Below are 24368 nucleotides of genomic sequence, written 5' to 3'. Positions count from 1 at the left end.
GTGTTTTTGTATTGAAAAACAATGCAATGGGACAAATACACATCTCAAAAGACATGATCAAAAGTTAATAGATTAACTGGACCAAAATTCAGCCTGCCCCCCTGAAGCAGGCTAAGGTTCACAGAAGTCTACCACCTGCTCTCACTCCCTGAATTTTTGTGCAAAAAAAAAATGGAGAAAGCCTGGTCTCTGAGAACATTTCTGCCTCCAGTAAAGAGCGAAGGCTTGTGTGAGCTCATGGGGCTTTCCAGGTCTGACCACCAGCCATGAGGGATTTCAGAATGAAACCTGTCTCTTTAGTTAGCAAGGGTCTATTGTAACATATTTGGCTCTAAGCAGGGGTCATTTGAATTTCAAGGGTGACTCAAGTCTTGAGGTCCAGTGGAGATGAAGGGTGGGATCCATGGGTAGATCTGCCCCTTCCCTATTAGGGGGACAGAGGGTGACACTACAGTGCATAGGTTGGGAAGGTCTGGGTTGGTCCTCTCAGGAGGTACTACATGAATGTATCTTGGCTTTCAAAATCTTGACAAAGGTGTAAAACTATGAAGTCACATCAGAGCTTGTGTGCGGTGGTGGGAGGAACTGTTTATGACTGAGCCACACCTCACCTCTCAGCCTTGCACTTTGCCTGGCTCAGACCTAGCCCCATCAACGGTCTCTTGGGTCCACCATCTGATCCATCCCTATCTCCAGACAACCACTGCTGGGGACTGGGGAGGTTTAGGGATTTGCTCAAGCCAGATGCAAAGAGGTAGCCGCATCCTCAGCGGGTATAGGAAGGGCTCCGGGCGCAGCCTTGGCGGGTGCTCCCTGCCAAGAAGGGCGGGGCGCGGGGCGCGCACGCGGAGAAGGAGAGAGCGGGAGGGCCTGTGAGCGCAAGAGCTACATGAAAAGGGAGCGCGCCCGCTGCCACCTCCCTCCTCCGGAGAGAAGCTGTAGTGAGGCTGTGCGAAGCACCGCATTTCAGAGGACCGGCCAAGGCGCATCCCTGCACCAGCAGCGGAAGCTCAGACGCCCGCGCTTCCTCAGCTGCTGCAAGCCAACCCCGAGCCCGCCACTGCCCCGCAGCCAGACCGCGCCCAGCCCGGAAAGGACAGCACCAGGAGGCGGCCCTGCTCAAGGCCACAGAGACCCCCCGGCAGCGTCTCTCAGCAGACGGGTATGTGGTTTGTCGGCGTTGGGGAAGGGAGCCGTGGGGCTCCTGAGATTGCGGGGCGCTGAGGTCAGGGCGGACGCCTGGCTTGGTCGGCCGCCGCCCTGTCCGCTGTTCCTAGAAAGGCGCTTCCAGTCTGGCAGCCCGGCCCGGCCCGGGGCGGTGTGCGGGAGGCCCCCAGGCTGCTGGCACCTGCCTCTTTTGTCTGGTGCCACCGGGCTAAAAACGGGGAGTCGGACGAGCATGCTCTCACCCCCGCCTCAGCTTTCGCTGTGTTGTTAGTGGAGAAGGCGAGCCAAGGCGGAGGAGCTGGGCTAGGTGTTTGTCATTGTCATAACTCGCCACGAATGAAGAGCAAGTCTGCCCCTAGAAGGAGTGACCCGGCCAGGCCTCTTATTGTGTGCTCTCCTGCCGCCCGGAAGGGTGGTGTGTGCTGGAAGATAGAGCGATCTGTGCTGCAGTGTGGGTGTTGCAAGCACATTTGCAGGGCCTCAAGTTCTTTCGGGGACAGTGAGGCTGCTTATATACAAATTAGTACCTGCAGTGCTAAAAGCACGCGGAGAGGAACCGGCAATTTCCTCCTAGAGGGAGCACAAGCACAGCCCGGCATTGCCCCACAAAATGCATGGCCCATGGATATGGACAATAGGGTGGTGAAAGGGGGTGGGGGGAGATGAGTAGGGGTTGGGCGGAGGCTGGTAAAGGTGTGTGTGTGGGGGGGAGGGGGGGAGAATGGGAGACATCTGTAATACTGTCAACAATAAAAAATAATAACAATAAAAAAAAAAGAGGCTGGCCCTAACTGGTTTGGCTCAGTGGATAGAACGTCGGCCTGCGGACTCAAGGGTCCCAGGTTCGGTTCCGGTCAGGGGCATGTGCCTTGGTTGCGGGCACATACCCAATAGGGAGTGTGCAGGAGGCGGCTGATTGATGTTTCTCTCTCATCGATGTTTCTAGCTCTTTATCCCTTCCCTTCCTCTCTGTAAAAAAAAAATCAATAAAATATATTATATAAAAAAAAAGAGGCTGCATTTGCAAACCAGTTGTGCTAGGAATCCCTGCTGGATTTGGCAAGGAGATGCTGGTAGGAGATGGAGCAGGTGAAAGGTTTCATTCAAACCGGCTCCTTCTCTCCACACCTGTGAATGCATGTTCACATTATGGTGCACACTGCAGACTGTTTCCAGAATACATTTTATGAATGTTCCCAAATAAATCGCCTTTGAAAGGAAAAGGAAAGTAGGCCAGCGTTTTAACTATGAAATGTCAATGGATGTGGGCTGGGAGGGATTTTAAGAGACGTTATACATAGGAACATTATGAAGGATCCACATGCATCCTGTGATGTTTTCGTCCAGGGTGGTGCCTGCATTCTGAAGGTGTGTGTGGCCTCTAATTCTAGCCTGTCCATCCACCTGCACTCTAATCTACTGGCAGGAATATGCCTTGAGACTTCCAGGTGCAGCATCAATTTAGATGTGGTAGGATTTATGACAAATTGTGTCTTGGTGTGTGTGTGTGTGTGTGTGTGTGTGCGCGCGCGCGTGCACGCTAGATGAGGGGGAATCTTGGAAACAAACTTATGAGCTCATCTAGAGGATGAACACAGGTTCCTCAAAATGGTGAGAAGTCCCACAGAATAATGGAGGATGCTGATTTGTTGGCCTGGAAAAGTTTATAAGAAAATCTGGATAAGATCCATGATCCCCTTCTTCCCCACCCACATGTGTGATCTTTGTGGCTAAGGCAGTATAGATACTTTCTTGGCACCACAAATGTGTGGCTTAGGCCTTAGCTACCTATGGTCTGCAAACACGTGACTGTGTGCTTTATCCAGCTCCCTGTGCAGAAAGTGGGAGATTGTAGAGGCCCAGCGAATCTTCTTGGTTCAAATATATGACTAAGCCCATGGAGAGCTGAGCCAGCCATGGCAAGGGAAACACACCTATTTTGATGCCTACGGGTAGCTGTAATCTTGAAAACGATTTCAGTTTGAGTGTGGCTTTTCTTTGTCACCAACATCAGTGCCTACTTTTGGGCAGCCTCAGTGAAGGACAGTAGAAGATATGTATGGTCTCTGCCCTGATTGAACGTGTAGTCCAGTTTGAGGATATGTGCAAATAAAACAAAATCAACTTTTTTTTCTATTTATTTACCGTTTTTTTCATTTGCTGTGGTATTCTTGGCTTTAAAAGCCTGTTCCTTTAAGGAATTCCAGTAATTGCTACAATTTTTGGTCTTTGCAAATTGCGACTCAACAAGAGCCCTTTAAAACTAGATTTGCACTCTCTGGTAGTACATCTCTGCCATCCTTTGCTAGGGTCCTACTTGTTTTCTTTGGGTTCATATAGATTTGGGGGAAAATCCTAGGGTTGGAGGGATGATTGCTGGCTTTAAAAAGAAAATATTCAAAAGCCAATCTCGCCTTTATGATTTACAAAGTTTGATGAGTTTAGTGAATTGGCATGAGTAATGGCAGTATCATCTTCCCAACCTCATTTTAGAAAACAAAGAACTCCTTTTAAAAACAAATTTATTTTAAAAAGTAGGAGTATTTATGATACCATGGGCAAAATATTGGTTCTGTTATTAAATTAATAGCTGCCAGAAGGATGGGATAATTGTTTTGTAATGATATAACTTCAAAATCAATGAAACCAATTCATATCTACCTATATATGCTATAACTTTTCCTGGAAAATACAAATGAAGAGGCATGAGGTAGTTTTCATATTTGGAAGAAAAAAATTACACTCCAGATTTAAATCACACTCCACTGTCTCCTCTCCCACCCAGTTGGGGTCAGCAATAGACTAATGAGCAGGTGAAGGAAGACATTAGAGGCCTGCTGATGATCACTGTCTCCTCTTCAGAGGTCTTCAGCAGTTAAGTAACCTGCCCAAGGTCACAAAGCTAGTTAGGAGTGAGGGCTTAAAAAAGTCCCTACTTTACATGCCTGAAGGGTCTAATCTCAGGGGGTCTAGGCCTCTAGGACAAGAGAGTATGGGGCAGCAAGGAATGAGTGCCAGTTTCAGAGTCATTCAGAGAAAACCTGGGTTTAAATCACAACTCCCTCAATTATGACTTTGGGACCCTGGGTATATCCCATATTCACCCTCAGTCACAATATTACCTACCTCATTGGATCATCATGAGATTTAGAAGAGAATATTTAGCATATTACACAACTGATTGCTGAGTAATAGTGTCGGGCACATAGTAGACATTCAATAAATATTACCTTTTCCCACTTCATTCATTTCAGAGGGCACATGCTTTTGAGCATAAATTTTTAGCCAATGGATCAGAGGTCATGGAAAGGCCAGGGAGGCTTGGCAGAGATTTTGGTTAGTTTGGACTGATCTTGGGAAAGGGGACATCATCCCTGTGGTGGGATTTCGGGAGCACTCATAGGTTGTTGCCCTAAATTTTCCATTTCCTGTATATTTTATTTCAAAATTCCTGAAATTTTGTCTTTAGAACTTCTTTTGTTTGAATTCAGAGGTTTTTCCCTCTTTTCTAGATTGACCTGATAAAACATGGATCCCCCAAAGGGGCAACACCAAAAGCCTTTATCAATTAAACCCTTAGCAAGGATGAACTGATTCCAGGGGCAGCTTGCTGATAACAAAGACTCTACAGAAAGTAAAATGGGGACCATAGAGTGCAAGCATATCTTTCAGAAGGTCATGAGTGGAAATCAGGAGGACTCACCAGGAGCCTTCCTTACCAGAAGGCAGAGATTCTATTCCCACTAGTTCTTTCTTTTGACAGAGTCAGGAACAGAAATACAAATATTAATACTTATCACATACTAGATACTATCTTAAGTGCTTCATGATTAATATTAACTCTGAAGTAGGTACGATTATCATTTCCATACTTGGTTAAGGAAATTGAGGCTTGAAGATGTTGACCAATTTGCATAGCTAGTACCAGGTCAAGTCTGGATCCACATCTTGATTGCCTCAAAGACAGAGAGAGCCTGAGTGGAAGGAAAAGCAAAGCCCTTTGATCCTTTCTTCTTCTTGTTGTTTTCCTTGATCTTCTCTCACTTCTCTTTCTCTTCCTCCTTTTTCTTGTTTTCTAATCCAATTTGTCTGAAGCACTAAATGTAAGTAAATGAGTTATGGTGAATTCAGGTTTTAAAATAATTTCTATTGAATATGTGAATATGTTGGAAAATCTTAAGTTGGTAAAATTTACGGATTGATTTCATTTGCTCTCCATCTGGCCTTGAGGACCATAAACACTAAGTAATGTAGACAATCTGATTATGAAATGCTGCCCACTGTCTTTTTCTCCTGGCCCACCACCTCTCTTTAGCTCAGTGGTTCCCAACCTTTTTTTTTAGCCATGCCCCATCTAAGCATCTCTAAAATCCTGATGCTCCCTCCCTCCCCCGTAACATATAATTGTTATTATTCAAAATGTGAACTCCTATTCACATGGAGGAAGTCTGAAAGCCCATTGGTCTAAAAAACTTCCAAAAACATGGCATCCATGAAAGAGAAAAATAAAAGAACAAAAGGATGGTTGAAGTACTGAGGAAGAAATCATTAAGAAATTGTGAAAAAAATAATAGTAATATGAAATGATATGAAAAAATAGCAAATAAAGTTTCAAAACATAGTAGAGAACTGAAATGCATAAATATGTCACAATATATATTTATAAACTGTATATGAGACCCCTAGAACCACAAAAAATGCAAAAAATTCACTGTTAATGACTCATTCTCAAATTGCCCCCCTTAAAAATCAAATTGCCCCCCCTGTGGGGTGAGTGCCCCACGTTGGGAACCACTGCTTTAGCTGAATGGTGGTGTGAAAGCTGACTTCCTGCCTGCCACCAGGATTAGCACACTGCCCTGCAGGCAGCCTGGAGCTTCGGAGTCAGGCAAACCTGGGTCAGTGTTCTTGGTTCAAGCATTTCTCATCTGGCTTACCTTGGTAAATTTAGGAGATTTTTTCCTCTGTTTTGGTTTCTTCATCCGTAGATAGGAATCATAATACTTTGAAAGGTTTGCTATGACTATTGGAAATAATAGCTGTTCAAAGCCTAATATGTTGTTAGATGGTCAGTACAGAGGAGCTGTTTCTAATAAAACTAAAGTTGATTAATAAGCTATTCACACTGGGCCTGCCTCTTCTTTTTCTTTGCCATCTTCTTTCTCTCCCAACTTGATAATTCATATGAAATATATCATCATTTCTAGCACTGTTTCCACCAGCTTCTCTCAAGTTGAGTCTCTCAAATCATGATCTTAAATAACATAAGTATGTGTCTGTTTTTGTTGCTGTGCCTCATAGATTCAACTTGAACTGCGTCATGTCCTTTGGCAGAGACATGGAGCTGGAGCACTTTGATGAGCGGGATAAGGCGCAGAGATACAGCAGAGGGTCACGGGTGAACGGGCTGCCCAGCCCCACACATAGTGCCCACTGCAGCTTTTACAGAACCCGCACGCTGCAGACGCTCAGCTCCGAGAAGAAGGCCAAGAAAGTTCGTTTCTATCGAAATGGAGATCGGTACTTTAAAGGGATTGTGTATGCCATCTCCCCAGACCGGTTCCGATCTTTTGATGCCCTGCTGGCTGATTTGACCCGAACTCTGTCGGATAATGTGAATTTGCCCCAGGGAGTGAGAACAATCTACACCATTGATGGGCTCAAGAAGATTTCCAGTCTGGACCAACTGGTGGAAGGTGAGCATTATGAGATAGCTCCCCAGTGACCTTGAAGAACAGTTCTCACATTTCCACATTGCTCGAGCCAGCTCCCACTTGATCTTTAAGAGCAGCACTCTGCCTTGTGGTGCTGATTCTTATTGTTTCACACACTTGCGAGTTCACATTGCTGTACTTACCATAGTGTAAAAAGAAAAGAAAAAAAACCTAATGGTATTAGGTCAGCTAGCTCATGGTAATGAGCTGAGGGAGTAAGTGTCTTAATTCTACAGCATACTATATTTTTTTTTTCTCACACCTATGGTACATTAATTTTAAGAGTCCATTTTTATTTCTTTAATCATATAGCTCATATTCATTTCAAGATAAAAATTGAGCTCTTGCTATCACATCAGAAAGTGCTTGAACTAAAAATAATGAATTGATCATGAAATTTTAGAGTTGAAAGGAATCTTAAATAGGTACCAAACCCATTAATTTTATCACGGGAGACTGAGGTCCAGAACATTCAAGTGACATGTCTGTGGTTAAATACTGGTTAGTGGTGATGTTGGATCAAAAATTAGTTTTTCTGGCAACTCTTTTCAATATGATGCTTCGTTTAAAGTTTTAAAGGCTTGTTATCTTTCTGTGGTGTTTGAGGATATAAAGGAATTGATCTTTCCAGTTTATTTTTTAAGTACAATTTAGGTTAACAGTAATTATCTGTTTAGATGTGAAACTAGGATTCTGGGTCCACTGGTGAGGCTTGGTGTCTTGTGCAAGCAGAGTATGTTTCCTATTTTGAGCTACTCACTCCCAGCCTGTTGGAGCAGAGCATAAAACCTCTAATCACCTTAGAAATTTTAAGCAAAGGAAAATGGCTTAGAAAGAAATAACTGGCATTAAATTCAAGCTAAGGTGTAAAACAAGATAGCTGATCCTCTTTGGAGAGTAGGTTTTTCTAAGATTGAGGTCTCAAGGTCCTGGTGAAGTAATACACAGCACAAAAGAATGTGGAAAGGAAGTTTGAAGATTGGAAGTGCTTGATTTCACCTTTACTCCCAATATATTTGCCCAGGCTCTGTTGTCTTATTGGATCCCAGAGGAATCCCTTGAAAGTACTGATCTCTCTCTCTGGTGCAGATAACAGGAAGCATCTTTTTCATCCTTGCCTACCTCTCTTCCCCCTCATGTAGTTTTGGATTGCTCTGCCCTGACCACACACAGGCAAGCCCTCTTGTCCTCCTTTGGAGGCAGAGTTTGTATGTGATTCAAGTATGAGGGCTTCTGTGTCTTTCTCCCATTTTCCTTCCCTTTATCCTTTGGCAGTCATGCCAGTGCAGTCACAGTATGACTGGACTTGTGAGGGTGTGGAGGAGCCTGGCTTTGGTGTGTTTATTTTGTGGGAATTCATATCCTTTTTTGATAATTTGTCATCCTGCCAAGATGCCTGCAGACTTGGCGTTTTTCCTTCTATTCAGATGTTGGAACTTCCAGTAAATTAAAGGGGAAGAATGAACATGAAATCTTTCTGTATCAGTGTTGTCCTTTTCATGACCTTGGAAAATACAAGGATAAAGAAAGCATTTGATGAGATATTCCAAGGGATATGGATAAAGATCAAATGCAAAGTCAGGTGCATGGCTAGTCACCAGACTATCCCTTTGAGGGCTGATGGTATTGTAGGGAAAATATGCCAAGATCTCAAAGCACATAAGCACATGCTAAGAAAGCCAGGACTGATTTCTCACTCTGTGCTAGAATCACATGTGCAATATCTCTGATGGGAGGGGCACTTCAATCAGACCCTCCCTTTCCCCACCCCCAAGACTCATCTTTATTGAGAAGTGGCCAGAGATATTCCCAGGATTCCTATCTATTAAGAAGAGGGTGTGGGAGATGGGAAATGACAACAGTACTTTACACAAAGTCATGGCTTGCTTCCCACAACTCTGTCAGTTTTTTAACACAAAAGAATGCCTGCTCTGAGAGACTGCTGTCCTGACTGAAAATAATAATGATAACTCACCGTTATTGAGCATGTGTCTTGCATACATGAACACGCTTAATTCTCACAGTGATTATAGGAGGTGCTGTTATCACCCTAATGTTAAGATATGAAAAGTGAGGCACAGTGTGATTAAGTGATCTGCTCAAAGTCACACAGCAAGAAATGATAGGGTTAGAGTCTCAACCCAGGAAAGCTGGTGCCAGAGCTTGAGCTCATAACCGCCACTAATAGGATACTGAATGAGGTAGTCATAATGGCTTTTAAATTAAATTTTATTGTATTAGCTTCTTGAAAACAAATGTTTTAAACCTTGACTTCATTTCAGGAATGACAGATACTGTTCAAGAAACACTTTAATATTTTCATTTGCCTCCAGATATTTTTCTTTCCAATCAATGTGAAGTAACTGCAGAAGGAATATTCTGATGTTAAATAAATTTCTTTTGGAAAAAATACCTTTTATCTGATTGAATGGATGCTAACTTCAGTACAGTATGTTCATATATTGGCTGCATTTTCAAACAAATTCAGTTTAAATTTTTTTTTTTCTCTTGTAAAACATTGACAATCAACATGCAGTTGTACTTAGTGTTAAAATAGCTGGAAATTAATTTAGATTTGCCTCTTTACCAATTACATTTTTGCTTAGCCTGTTAAACTGCAAACAGTTACTTCATATTCATCATTATGTTCATATATCTTACTTTACATACTAATTTTGTGTAAACCTCAATGCATGTTATTAGCTTCTCATTTCCCCTTCAAAATATGATGACGTTTGAGTTTTAAATTAAATCTGTTTAGTAGGTGTAGTGACAAATGTATTTAACTTGTAATTTTTCTAAAGTTTATTCTTTCTCACTTATCTCAAACAAAAATTCTGAATTACAATGACACGTGAGGTTCTTTGTCTATAACAGTTTTGTGGTCACTATTACTGTTTTAGTATTATTATACATAGATTATTATGCCTAAATTTGTTTCAGTGTATTGAGAGAGCTGCTATTTACCTGAAGTATGCATGTGAGAGAGTGTATATGTGTTTGTGTATGCATGATTGTATGTGTGTCTATCTATGCATATATGTGTACATATACACATGCACACATATACTCTTTAGAGTAAACAGTGGATGACATTCATAGTTGTTTGCTTTCTAAATGGACTTATATGTTTTAAAAAACATGGTGCTCAATAAGGAAAACTGAATTGCAGGCTTATTTCTGCAAGTGATTAACCTTGAAACTTAGCCACATTTCCCCAATATTGCCTCTCTTTCCTCAATTTTGACACTATTTATACTCCACTGTAAGTATGTAAATGTTGTGAAGCAAGGCCGTTTGTCTAGTGACTTTGTTTATTGTGTTTTTTGCCATGCAGATTTACAAAATTTTATATAATCATATGTGTTGGAGTTTTTATTTATGGCTTGATTTTTCATGCCTCTTGGGTCCTCTGTATGCTGAGATTAGAAAATTGTTTCCCTCATTTTTTCTAGTGTTTTTATGTTTTCATTTAAAGATTATTTATTGATTGACTGATTTTAGAGGAAGAGAGAGAGAGAGAGAGCGAGCTTTGTTGTTCCACTTATTTGTACATCTATTGGTTGATTCTTATATGTGCCTTGACCAAGGATCGAACCCACAACCTTGGCATATCGGAACAATGCTGTAACCAACTGAGCTACCAGACCAGAGCTTTTATGCTTTTATTTTTTTTAAATATTCTAATGGAAGTCATATTAGTACAACATCTGAGGTAGAGATTCAATTATTTTTTTCTAGGCTACCTGCCTCATTTTTTATTTTAATTTTGGAATTAATTTGGACTAATAGAAGTGTCACAAAGAGAGGGAGTTCCCATATGCCTTTCACCCAGCTTCCCATAATGGAACATCTTACACAACCATGGTATAATTATCAAAAGTAAAAATTAACTTTGGAACAATGCTAGTAACTAAACTACAGGCGTTATGTAGCTTTCATCAGTTTTTCCATTATTGCCCTTTTTTTAGGGTTCCAGAATCACACATTGCAAGTAGGACCCATGTATCCTTCATCTTTTCCAAGAGTGACAATTATTCAGTCTTTCCTTGTCTTTAATGACTTAAAGTTTTTGAAGAGTACTGGTCAGTTACTTTGTAGAATGTCCCTCAATTTGGGTTTATCTGATGACTAAGTTGAAGTTATGAGTTTGTAGCAAGAAATCCACAGAAGTGATGCTGTGTCCTTTTCAGTGCATCAATTTCCAGGGTACATGATATTGCTGTGTCTCATTAATGGTAAGATTAACCACGATCAGTTAGTTAGGGTGGTATCTGCCAGTTATCTTCACTCTGAAATAACTATTTTCCCCTTTACAATAGATAAATATTGTGAGGAGAAACTTTGAAGCTATGTAAATATCTTGTTTCCTTCAACTTTTGCCCACTTTGGCATTTATTGGTAGATTTTTGCCTGTAGCAATTATTATTGTGGTGTTTCAATGTAACTTTCTGATTCCCTCTTTTCTTGCCTCACCTTTAAACACTTTTTTGTCTTTGGGTCATCTACTAATGATGTCATCGAGTATCATTATTTTAATCATTCTTTTAAGGCCAATTACTTCCAAATCAGACCTTTCTTCTGCATACCAAACATCTGGATATATTTAACGGGTACTCTAATCCTTAACCCTTTAAAAGTTAACATGATAAATGTGAACTCATTCTTTTCCATTATCTAGGATTTATTCCTCTTCTCGGGTTCTGAATCTCATTAAATGGGGTCACCATCTAACTTAACATCACCCTTGATTTTTCCTTCCATGCCTTCCTCAAATCTAAGCTGTCATCAAATTCTTTTGATTCTGCTTAAGACATTTCTTCAATTTGTTCAGTCTTCTCCACCACCATTATTATAGTTTTCAAGTCCTTATTACTGTTTTAACAATCTTATTATATATATATATAGTAAGGACAACACTGATACAGAGAGGAAGGGAGAGGGAGAGATAGAAACATCAGTGATGAAACAGGATATTGATTGGCTGCCTCCTGCATGCCTCACATTGGGAATTGCAACCCGGGCATATGCCCTGACCATAATCGAACCATGACCTCCTGGTTCGTAGGTCAACACTGAACCACTGAGCCATGCTAGTTGGGCAGTGTTATTTTTTTGAGTGAAGAAGTGATACTTTTTTTTCTACAGTGCCCAATGTAGAAAATTTTGAAAGATGAAAAAAAGAAAAAAAAGAAATATCTCCTCATATTCCTACCATTGGACTCTTGTTGTCTCTCCCCTATAGTATTAGAATAGGCTCCTAAGGTAGTTTTTCTTTTCTTTATGGAATCTGTATTTAACCTTGCTCTTCCATCCCCATTAGAGCCTCTCTTAGATCAGGCCCTTTAGGACACACATGTCCCAAACAGCAATCTTCAAACAAGTTTTCCCGCCTATAAACCAAGCCGTAGACAAACCACTTTATGTCATATCTTTGCTTCATAATGGCTTTCCTGCTTACATATAAAATAGACAACACCCTCAATTTCTAATGTGCTTCTCAGTGAATCCTCTCCTGCCCCTTCTTCCTATCTTGGCCTTATCTCCTATTACTTGTTAATACACTCTGAACTGAACTCAGCCTCAGTTGCTCTTTTTCCTTGTGCTTTCCCAGTCTGGACTTCCCTCTCCATAAGGAGGGTGAGATGGGTGCCCTCTGGAGGGTGCATGGCCTCATAGTTAAGTCAGGCTCTGGAGTTAGACCACCTACATTTGAATCCTGACTCCACCTTTGCTAGCCTTGTGACCTTGACCATGCTGTCTAACTCTTTGTCCCTCATTGTGCCCAGTGATAAGTGTTGTGTTTATTCTTAGCTCATAGGATTGTGGTGAGGATTAGAATAGGATCTGCTACATGGCAGATATTAAGATAACCTGTTCTGCCAGTGGCAAAGATCTTCATTCTCATCACCTCAGCCTTGCCTTAATCTTGCTGACCTCTCAAACCCAGAGCTCTTCCATGAGAACATCATCATTTGCTGTCTCTACTTCCTCAACTTCCAATCATACGTCAAGCCCTTGATTAGCACCATTACATTGTAATGTACTTATTTACTTTATATCAAAGTCTCTAGAAGTCAGGGAACCATTGAAGTCCTCACTGCCTAACATGGTGTTTGAAACTACTCAATAAATATCATTGGAAGAAAAAGGAATAGATGGATAAATTAATGAATGAAAGCAATCTGGCATCACTATCCAATTGGCCATTATAGGACCATATGTGGCCCCCTAAAAGCCAGGGATCTCTTAGGGATCCTTATCTTCACTTGCTCTTCCTGGAGCATTGAATGCTGATGTCTGGATTTATCCCAGCCACGTACTTTCCACCCCTTGATTTCCATGGCTCTAGGCACCTGATTTCTCTCAGTTCCCTTCAGTAGCTCCTCCATCTCAGGCACTCTTTAAAAACTGGAGTTACCCTGGATTTCCTCTTGTCTATCTGGGTGTGGTCTCAGTGGGCATTTTCTTTAATCCCTGTAGCTGTGGCTGCCACATTCATCTCCCTCCCAAACTCCAAACCTATATTTCCACTGCTTGCTAGAAATCTCCAGCTGGTTGGCTCCTAGGATCTTCAAATTCAATATGTGCACAACCACATTAATTTCCTTTCTTACCATCTAATCTAAACTTGTTCCCTTTCGTATTTGATCTATTGTGGTATATGAAAAGTTGGCCAAAATAGAATTTTCAGTGTCATCTTTTCAATGTTGTAGACTCACATTCCCGTGGGCCCCACATCCAATTAATTGCCAATTCTGGCTCATTCTGTCTACTAAGTACTTCTTATAGCATCCACTCCTCTCTGTCCCTAGTGCAGGTATATAAAGTTCTCTATCTCTTTGTCTTCCATTGACTTCTGTCTTCCATTGAGTCATTCCTCCACATTGCAGCCAATGTGATCTTTCTAATACGTGGTTGTGATGCATATAAATTTGACCTTACTGCCTACTGCAGTCTTACTCTGTCTGTCCATGGAATTATTTTTATTTTATTTTTTGAGAAAGATATATTAATATCTCACCATCCCGTTATTGTACTGTGCAATAGAAACTATTATTATTATTATTATTATTATTATTATTATTTAAATCTGGAATGCTTTCCTTTTTCTTTCCTGCCAATGAAAATCTTATCCTTGCTTCACTTTCCAGGCCAGCATGAATTCTATTTCCCCTTTATTGATTGATCAGTGGGGAGTGGGAAGTGATTTTTTTTCTCCATTGAATTAAAATTGCATGGACCACTTATTTAGCAATTATCATTTATTGCCTTGTAGTGGAATCTTTTATATAACACATCTTGCCTCTAAGCTCTTTGAAGACAAACTCATGACTTAGAATTCTTTTCACTTCCCAGAGTGACTAATTTAGGTCTTGTACCTATTATTGAGGATTTAAGAGGTTGTTTTAAATTTTTATGTTTCATGGTCAATGTTGCATATACTTGTTTCAGTTTTGTTATTTGTTGTTCTGTTATTTGTTTGGAGAAATTTTTAGCCAAGAAAATGAACATTTTCATGGCTTCCAATACAGTTTACCATGGTGCTTTCCAAAAGGGTTGTTATCAATTTATAATGTCTCTAGTGGTGTTTTATATTTATATTTTTTTCCTTTGTCGTATATCTTAGTACCTTGTATTTTAGTAAACTATATTTGCACATTAACCTATTGTTGTATTATAGGTCCTCAATATGTTTCCCTCTTTTTATTTTAGTTTCCTTAATTTTTAATTATATCAGGTTTAAATTTTAAATAGTTGGACCTCCCCATTTTTCCTTTTATGTTCTTTTTCTGTTGCTTTGAATGGAGAAGTCAACATTTTCGACAGGTCTGACAAACAGATTTAAATTTTATTTTCTATAATCTTATTTTTATATACTCTTCTATTATGAAAGACTTCGAGGAAACAATGACTCATAAGTGCCTTTGGGAATCTTTTTCCTTGCTTTTAATAGCACTCTCAAAATCATGTTCTTAAACCATCGCCTTCCAGGTAGATTATGAAATGTTACTGTGTATATCTGATATAGTCTCATAATATATAATATCCAGAAGGCACTTTATGATATTTTATTCTACAGGTAGTGTCTTTCATATAATTTAACTCAGTTCAGTTTCAGAGGGTTCAATATATATTTGAGCTTTCCCAGATTTTACTGTAACTCACAATAGTAAACTTTTTTTTTTTTTAAACTCTGGTTTAAGCGAACATCAAGGTCTGCTTTTTTTTAAAAATATTTTATTGAGTTTTTACAGAGAAGAAGAGAGGGATAGAGAGTTAGAAACATCGATGAGAGAGATTGATCAGCTGCCTCCTGCACAGCCCCCAGTAGGGATGTGCCCACAACCCAGGTACATGCCCTTGACTGGAATCGAACCTGGGACCCTTGAGTCCGCAGGCTGACGCTCTATCCACTGAGCCAAACCGGTTCGGCAGTAAACTTTAATTTGCAGAGTTTTCAATGAGAAGTTTTATACACTGGAAAAATGAAATATATTATGGATATCCCTCACTTAAGATACTGTTGAACATGCCACATATAGAACTTAAAGGAATCTAGAGGTGGTAGAAGCCAGCTTTAGTAATGTGAAGCATACTATACAGATTAGGTCATCTTCATTCAGACTGAGGTCAAGTGATATCACAGCTGCAATTTACAAGTCACAACTCTTAGCTATTGAAAACACTCGAGCAGTAATAGGAAACAGGGCAATGTTCTGTGGCATCTTGTGAAGGAGCACATTCCTGGTTGACTCACCATAGTCCAGGTCAATCAAGGAGCTGGTACCATATTAACAGAAGTTTTCTTTTTTTTTTTTTAAGTTGGAAATCCTGTAATTTCATAATGGGAGTCTATGGCCAAGTAGAATTACCTTTGCAGATTTTTAAATAATAAACTTTGTTAGGTAGGAAATTTTATTTTCATACTTTGAAGACTAATGACAAATATAATAATTTTAAAAAAGTATATGTGATTTTTTAAAAACAAAACAAAACACACACTCTTCTTTACCTTAAAAATTATCTAATATGCTTACACAGAAAGTATTCCATTCTCCAAAGTCCTGAAAAATACTTAACCCTTTCCAGGAAGAACTTATTATGCTCTGATATTTTAGGAGATGGTATCAGAATACAACTTCATGCTTTATTTCCTCACATTTTGTTGTTGTTGTTAACTTTCATTTCTTTACCTTTGCCTTTGCTTAAAAGCAAATATTAGTTTTCTGTTTTTTGTAAATGCCACAGCAATTCAGGCAGGTGCTGCTTCTGTAGTTCCTGATATTTGTTGGGATATCTTGGACACACTCAGAGTATTAAATTTCAATTTGAAAATCAGTTTTAACACAAAGACTTTCACTTGACTAAACTGGAACAAAACTGGCAGTATCATAACCAACTAGCAAGTCATTATGTGTAGTAATTTGTGCACCAGGCCTCTAGTAGTAAATAATCCAAAAATTTTAAAGCAAAGTTTGAGCCATAAAATTTTAATGTTTTGGGGCTTCCCCCCACACACATCCAAGCAATTATCTGTGACACCAGCTGGATGTCCTACAATTCAATTCAATTCTGATACTTTCTTTTCTGTAATAGCATCAGATACCACAAGTTAAGGGCTCACTCCTATAAGACTGTCCCTACCCCACCCCACCCCCTCAGATGTCAGTTATAAGTACAAATTGTTAGATGTACTTCTAATGGATTGGCCAATAGTTAGGAGGTCCTATGACCCCCCTCCTTTGGTTCTATTAATCTGCTAGAGTGGCTCACAGAACTTAGGGAAATATTTTACATACTGATTTACCAGTTTATTTTAAAATTATATAACTCATGAACAACCAGATGGAAGAGTTTCATAGGGCAAGGTATGGGGAAAGGGCTTGGAGCTTATATGCCTTCTCTGAGCATGATACTCTCACTGCATTTCCACATGTCCACCAAGCAGAAGCTTTCCAAACCCTGTCCTTTGGGTTTTTATGGAGGCCTTAATAAATATTTAATAAAAAATGTAATAGATAGGCATGATTGATTAACTCATTGGCCATTGGTGATTAATTCAACCTCTACCTCCTTTTCCCTGTCCCAGGTCAGTGGGGTGGGAATGAAAGTTCCTATCCTCTAATTGCATGGTTGGTTCCGCTGGCATACAGTCCACATCCTAAGGTGCTTCCAAAAGTCACTTCATTAACAAAAACTCAGGTGTGGTAGAGAGGAGTTTGTTTTGAATATTAAGACACCTTTATTGCTCTTACCACTTAGCAAATTCTAAGAATTTCTGGAGCTCTGTGCCAGAAATGTCATGAAGACCAAATATATATATTTCTACTTTTAAATCACAATATGAAGGCTGTTTTTCTCAAATATATCTTGGGTTAGATAGATTAACTTTCATTTTGCTGTTGTAGTATGAATTGCACCATAAAACTTTAGGATGGCTTTGAGTACATAAAAAGAAGTATGTGATTATATGTTTTATAGTATCAGTTATAAGTTTTTATAATTATAAGTTTTACTTGTTTTGTTATTTTTCAATAACCATTGATATACACACCTCATGCTAAGAGTTGAATAGAATCTATTGATGATTTTCTATTCAAGATTATAACATATCTCTTAACTCATGGCCCCAATAAGAAAGAAGTTAAATACTGGATATCCAGAGCTATTGGACCAAATCAAAACTATGTATTCTTCCCAAAGTAAGTACAATTTGTTAGTATACAATTATCAGAGATATTATAACATTTTTAAAAAGCTATTTTTTTTACAAAATCATAATTTAACTGAGTTTAAATAGAGGTAGGGTCTATAGTGGCAGGGAGAAGTTCAGAATTATAATTAAACTAGAGGCCTGGTGCACAAAATTTGTGCACAGGGGTGGGGGGAGAATGTCCCTCAGCCCAACCTGCACCCTCTCCAATCTGGGACCCCTCGGGGGATGTCTGACTTCCCATTTAGGCCCGATCCCAGCGGGCCTAAACGGGCAGTCAGACATCCCTCTCACAATCCAGGACTGCTGGCTCCCCACCACTTGCCTGCCTGCCTGCCTGATTGCCCCTAACTGCTTCTGTCTGCCAGCCTGATCACCCCCTAACCACTCCCCTGTCGGCCCGATTGCCCCTAATTGCCCTCCCCTGCTGGCCTTGTCACCCCTAACTGCCCTCCCCTGCCAGCCTGGTTGCCCCCAACTGCCCTCCCCTGCAGGCCCAGTCACCCCTATCTTCCCTCCCTTGCCAGCCTGGTTGCCCCTAACTGCCCTCCGCTGCTGGCCCAATTGCCCCTAACTGTCCTCCCCTGCTGGCCTGGTTCCCCCTAACTGCCCTCACCTGCAGGCCTGCTCACCCCAACTGCCCTCCCCTGCAGGGCTGGTCCCCCCCAACTGCCCTCCCCTGTAGGGCTGGTTCCCCCCAACTACCCTCCCCTGCAGGCCTGGTCCCCTACAACTGTCCTCCCCTGCAGGTCTGGTCACCCCTAACTGCCCTCCCCTGCTGGCCTGATCGCCCACAGCTGCCCTCCCCTGCTGGCTATCTTGTGTTCACATGGGGGTGGCCATCTTTGACCACATGGGGGCGGCCATCTTGTGTGTTGGGGTGATGGTCAATTTGCATATTATTCTTTTATTAGATAGGATAAATATATCTAAAATTTGGGGTTAAATATGTTTTTTTTATTGTCTAAAGTTTTACATATGTCTCCTTTTCCCCCAATTGGCCCCCCTCCCCAGCCATTCCCAACCTGGGCAAACCCCCACCACCGCAGTGTCTGTGTCCATTGGTTATGCTAATATGCATGCATACAAGTCCTTTGATTGCTCACTAACCACCTCCCTCCCCTGCCATTTGTCTCTGGATCTATAGTTCATTAAATTATGTTGATCATTATATCCCACATATGAGTGAGATCATGTGATATTTATCTTTCTCCAACTGGCTTTTTTCTCTTAGTATAATGCTCTCCAGTTCCATCCATGCTGTTGCAAATAGTAAAAGTTCCTTCTTTTTTATAGTGGCATAGTATTCCATTGTGTAGATGTACCACAGGTTTTTAATCCACTCATCTGCTGATGGGCACTTAGGCTGTTTCCAAATCTTACCTATTACAAATTGTGCTGCTATGAACATAGGGGTGCATATATCCTTTCTGATTGGTGTTTCTGGTTTCTTGGGATATAGTCCTAGAAGTGGGATTACTGATTCAAATGGGAGTTCATTTTTAACTTTTTGAGGAAACTCCATACTGTCTTCCACAGTGGCTGCACCAGTCTGCACCAGTCCACCAGCAGTGCAAGAGGGTTCCTTTTTCTCCACATCCTCGCCAGCACTTGTCATTTGTTGATTTGTTGATGATAGCTATTCTGACAGGTGTGAGATGGTATCTCATTTTTGTTTTGATTTGCATATTTGCATCTCTCAGATGATTAGTGACTTTAAGCATGTTTTCACATGTCTCTGGGCCTTCTGTATGTCCTCTTTCAAAAAGTATCTATTTAGATCCTTTGCCCTTTTTTGGTTGGATTGTTTATCTTCCTTTTGTTAAGTTGTATCAGTTCTCTGTAAATTTTGGAGATTAAACCCTTATTGGAAATATCATTGGCAAATATGTTCTTACATGCAGTGGGCTTTCTTGTTGTTTTGTTGATGGTTTCTTTTGCTGTGCAGAAGCTTTTTATTTTGATGTAGTCACATTTGTTTATTTTCTCCTTAGTCTCCATTGCCCTAGAAGCTGTATCTGTAAAGATATTGCTTCGACATATGTCTGCTATTTTGCTGCCTATGGAGTCTTGTAGGATTTTTATGGTTTCCCATCTTACATTTAAGTCCTTTAGTCATTTTGAGTTTGTTTTTGTGTATGGTGTAAGTTGGTGATCTAGTTTCATTTTTTTGCATGTCTGACCAAATTTCCCAGCACCATTTATTGAAGAGACTGTCTTGACTCCATTGTATGCTCTTGCCTCCTTTGTCAAATATAAATATGTTTAATGTAAATATATTTGCACAATTAAATGGAAGCTTATTAACGTAAGGAAACCTATCTTGACTTTTCCTGTATTTCTGAATAATGTAGTAGATTTTAAATGACAGAGCTGCATGGTGTGTGATGTTGGGTTTGCTGATCAGCTCCTTCCTTTCCCTTTAGCTGTCACTTTCCTCCTTGCACAATATCATTCTTTACTGGACTCTCACACCCTTCTCCAAGGTTTCATTCTAGTCTTTAAATTTGATAAACCAGGCAGAGGGTCCTCAAAGTGACAGAATAAGTTAAGTACAAATTTCATCTCATTGTTGTTACTTGAAACAAACCAGTTTTGCTTTTAAGAATTTTCAGTATGCTTTATCTAAGAAGATGTGAAAAATAAGTGTTTTTTCCTCTTTCAACAAACCCATTCCATATTGTTATGTAAGTACTTTAAAATTCTTCCTTTTTCTAATTATTTTATTTTTTAAAGTTAAAAAGTTTCCTTTGTTGAGGTGTAAACCACTCCATGCTTTTGTTTTAATTAGTAGCTTAACAAATAGTATATAAACTTAACAAATAATTAGACAATTGTGTATCTCTGAATAGCACAGAATTCTGACAGACCAGTTTCACCAAAGTCTTCTCGGGGAATGTTTGGGGTATTCTCACAATAAGGTGGAGCCAAAGTGATTTTACTGGTAACTACGTAGCTAGAAACAATGAACACCTTATAATATAAAACCTGCTTACTGATTTCTAGTAATTTCATTTTTTAATTTTCCTTTCAGGCTTACTGAAGCCTCAGATGTTTTTCATTTGTGTAGCAATTTTGTATTTGAGATCACTTTGACCCTTACTATCTTATTTGATCTGTATTAAAACCTGGTGAAATAAAAGTGACCACTGGGATAGCCTTCACTGATAGAAAAATAAACTACCCTCAAGAAGACAAGGGGACTTGCCCACAGTCACATTTGTGGAGAGGCCAAGTATTGAGCCCAGACTTCCAGTTCTCTCTTCCCTCTGTTACATGCACACTGTCTCTCCACAGAGCCTTCAGAAACATACAGTTCTTGCAGTCCCTGAATGTTTGTTTTAAAATATGTTTTTATTGAAGAAGGGAGAGAGAGAAAAATATTGATGTGAAAGAAATATTGATTGGTTGTCTCGCGCATGAGACCTGACCAGGGATGGATACCAAAACTTGGGCATGTGCCCTGACCTGGCATCGAACCAGTGACTTTTTGGTGCATGGGATGATGTTCAACCAACTGAGCCACAAAGATCAGGGAGCCCATGTATATGTGTTTGATATCTGCATAAATAGTGAGAACAGCATAGTTGGGACCTGTCATGATCTGGTAGGTGGATGGAAAGGCGGATTGCTAAATTGGTAATATTTGTACCACTCCATAATGTGTAAACACACATTGGAGTATATTTTATAAACATTTGCAAAGTAAATATCTGATAACCTCTATAATTGTACTTTTCTATTTTTGAAATCCTAGTTCAGTTCTTTTTATGTGAATACTTATCCTGTCTCCTTGGATGCTTGCACTATTAATTTAAAAATAGGAAAAGGCTTTAGATAAAAGTAAATGGACTGTGTAGGATTAATCCTAGGTCACTTTACCTGCAATTATGAATGCTTCATTTTTAACTACTTTCAGTTACAAAGACATATTAACACAGAAAAAAGCCATTATAAAATCTTTAATTTCAAAATGCTTTGACTAAATTTATGAAATATGTATATTTAAGGTCAATCATTTTATAATTTGTCATTGCTTGGAATGTGTATTAGTTTTTTTGTGAGTGATCCACATCTACTTAATAGTCTGAGTAATGTTCTCTTTGAATAATTCTCTACTAAGGAGTATTTTTTAATAAAAAATATTTATTTTTTTAGCTTTATCAGGGTATAATTGACAAATAAAATTGTAAAATATTTAAATTGCACATTTTAAAAGGATTCCTCCTATTTTATCACTTCACATATTTTATCCTTTTTTTGTGTGAGAACATTTAAGTCCTATTCTCTTAGAAAGAACTCTCTTTTATACTATACAGTATTATCAACTATAGTCACCATACCATTAGTTCCTCCATTCTTATTCATCTTATATATTTGTTTTAGATTGAGTTTATGAAGCTGCAGTTTGTAAGTTGACCATTCTCAAAACCTTTTATTTATAAACAGTTGTGAATTGGCTTCCTATTGTGTGTGGATCATTATGCTTGCTCTGTGTAGGTGGGAGAAGAGGGAGGATGATTATTCTGCTTGCTTTTGGAATTCTACTTGATTTTACAAAATGTTTAACAAACATTTCCATCAAACTTATAAATTACATAGCTATGTAAAAAACATATTTTTGTTGATTTCAGAGAGGAAGGGAGAGGGACAGAGAGATAGAAACATCAATGGTGAGAGATAATCATTGATTGTATGCCTTTTACACACCTCTATTGGGGATCAAGCCTGCAACCCAGGCGTGTGCCCTTCACCGGAATCGAACCCAGCACCCTTCAGTCTGCAGGCTGAAGCTCTATCCACTGAGCCAAATTGGCTAGGGCAATTACATAGCTATTTTAAGAAGTGGGGGTTTTTTGTTTTGTTTTTTTACCCAGTTTTAGATTTTACATTATTTCAGGTGGCAAATATAGGTACCTCTGATTTTGAAGTTTTCTGCAAATATAAATATTTCTAAATTTCAAAGAATACTTCCTATTATGAATAACAATATTTCTATCACCAATCTGAAGATGAAGAAAGGGAGGAGTGGTGATGTTTCCCTCTCAGGATACCAGTCTGTTGCTGACAGAGCCAAATTAGAAGTAAAAAAATCTTTCTTTTTCACTAACTATTAATCATGCTTGCATTGTTTAAAAAGTCATGAGTAGCCCTAGCCAGTTTGGCTCACTGGATAGAGCGTCGGCCTGGGGACTGAGGGGTCCCAGGTTCGATTCAGGTCAAGGGCGTGTACCTTGGTTGAAGGCACATCCTCAGTAGGGGGTGTGCAGGAGGCAGCTGGTCGATGCTTCTCTCTCATTGATGTTTCTAACTCTCTATCCCTCTCCCTTCCTCTCTGTAAAAAATTAATAAAATATATATTTTAAAAGAATTAAAAAAAAGTCATGAGTAACTCTCATCCCTAAGTAGAAAAGGAAAAAAATGAAAGACTATGAAAAAGGGAGTGAGTTTACCTTAGAGTAAATTTAAATGTATTTCTCTCTTCCTTAGGAGAGAGTTATGTGTGTGGCTCAATAGAGCCTTTCAAGAAACTGGAGTACACCAAGAACGTGAACCCCAACTGGTCTGTGAATGTCAAAACCACCTCAGCATCCCGGGCAGTGTCATCACTGGCTACTGCCAAAGGGAGCCCTTCAGAGGTGCGGGAGAATAAGGATTTCATTCGGCCCAAACTTGTCACCATCATCAGAAGTGGGGTGAAGCCACGGAAAGCTGTCCGGATTCTGCTGAACAAGAAAACTGCTCATTCCTTTGAGCAGGTTCTTACTGATATAACTGATGCCATCAAGCTGGACTCAGGAGTGGTGAAACGCCTGTACACCCTGGATGGTAAACAGGTAAGAGAAGTATTGTGATATGACCTTGACTGTATAGGCAAGAACCAGGGAAGTGAGGAATTTATGTGGCATGTGGTGGGAATCTGAAACATACATTTACTGACGTTTAGAGAGTTGGGTCATTTAATCAACAAATACATAGGTGCTGGTCTCAAACCAGTCCAAGGATAGTGTTAAGACAGGATTAACCATAGGACTAAAGTAAAAATGCCCATTTCTCTAGCTTAAATGATTACTCAGAGATTTCTACTTTTTCAGTTATGAATTGCTTAACATAATGGTGCTTTTTAGCCATCTATTTTCAATTTTGTCATATAGTAATCTCTTATAGCCTTGAGCATGTCTGAGATTTGGAGATAAGCTCTGACCAGTAGAGAAAAATCTAAATTCTATCTTTGGCCTACATAATATTTTATAAAATTTACTGTATTAGTAATGTTTACTAGTGAGATTTATTTAAATTTTATAGATTTTGAGTGCATATCTAAGGAATAAAGTTCCCTATAAATGTTGGAGATTAAACCCTTATCGGTGATAACATTGGCAAATATGTTCTCCCATGCAGTGGGCTTTCTTGTTGTTTTGTTGATGGTTTCTTTTGCTGTGCAGAAGCTTTTTATTTTGATGTAGTCCCATTTGTTTATTTTCTCTTTAGTTTCCAATGCCTTAGGAGCTGTATCGGTGAAGAAATTGCTTCGGCATATGTCTGAGATTTTGTTGCCTTTGGATTCCTCTAATATTTTTATGGTTTCCCGTCTTACATTTAAGTCCTTTATGCATTTTGAGTTTATTTTTGTGTATGGTGTAAGTTGGTGGTCTAGTTTATTTTCTTTTTGCATGTATCTGTCCAATTTTCCCAACACCATTTATTGAAGAGACTGTCTTGACTCCATTGTATGATCATGCCAGATGAGTGGATATTTTAATGTGAGG

The 24368-nt window shown here is 39.6% G+C and overlaps 1 protein-coding gene across 2 annotated transcripts in view; it reads left to right on the top strand.

Annotated features, from left to right (window-relative positions):
- The first annotated feature begins 943 nt into the window (after positions 1-943).
- DCLK1 (doublecortin like kinase 1) overlaps positions 944-24368 on the top strand; it is a 539423-nt gene continuing 515998 nt past the window's right edge. For both annotated transcript variants that reach the window (XM_070409184.1, XM_070409185.1), the window contains exons 1-3: positions 944-1162; positions 6469-6863; positions 23089-23435. In XM_070409184.1, coding sequence (XP_070265285.1) covers positions 6488-6863; positions 23089-23435 — 723 coding nt within the window. In that variant the 5' untranslated portion in view covers positions 944-1162; positions 6469-6487. The remainder of the gene's footprint in view (positions 1163-6468; positions 6864-23088; positions 23436-24368) is intronic.

Source organism: Myotis yumanensis, unplaced genomic scaffold (assembly GCF_028538775.1).
Source record: "Myotis yumanensis isolate MYYU_CA2020_CCGP unplaced genomic scaffold, mMyoYum1.0.hap1 SCAF_3, whole genome shotgun sequence".
In the NCBI taxonomy this organism is placed as follows: domain Eukaryota; kingdom Metazoa; phylum Chordata; class Mammalia; order Chiroptera; family Vespertilionidae; genus Myotis; species Myotis yumanensis.
Note: the sequence above shows the minus strand (reverse complement) of the source record. Positions and strands in the feature narration are given on the sequence as shown.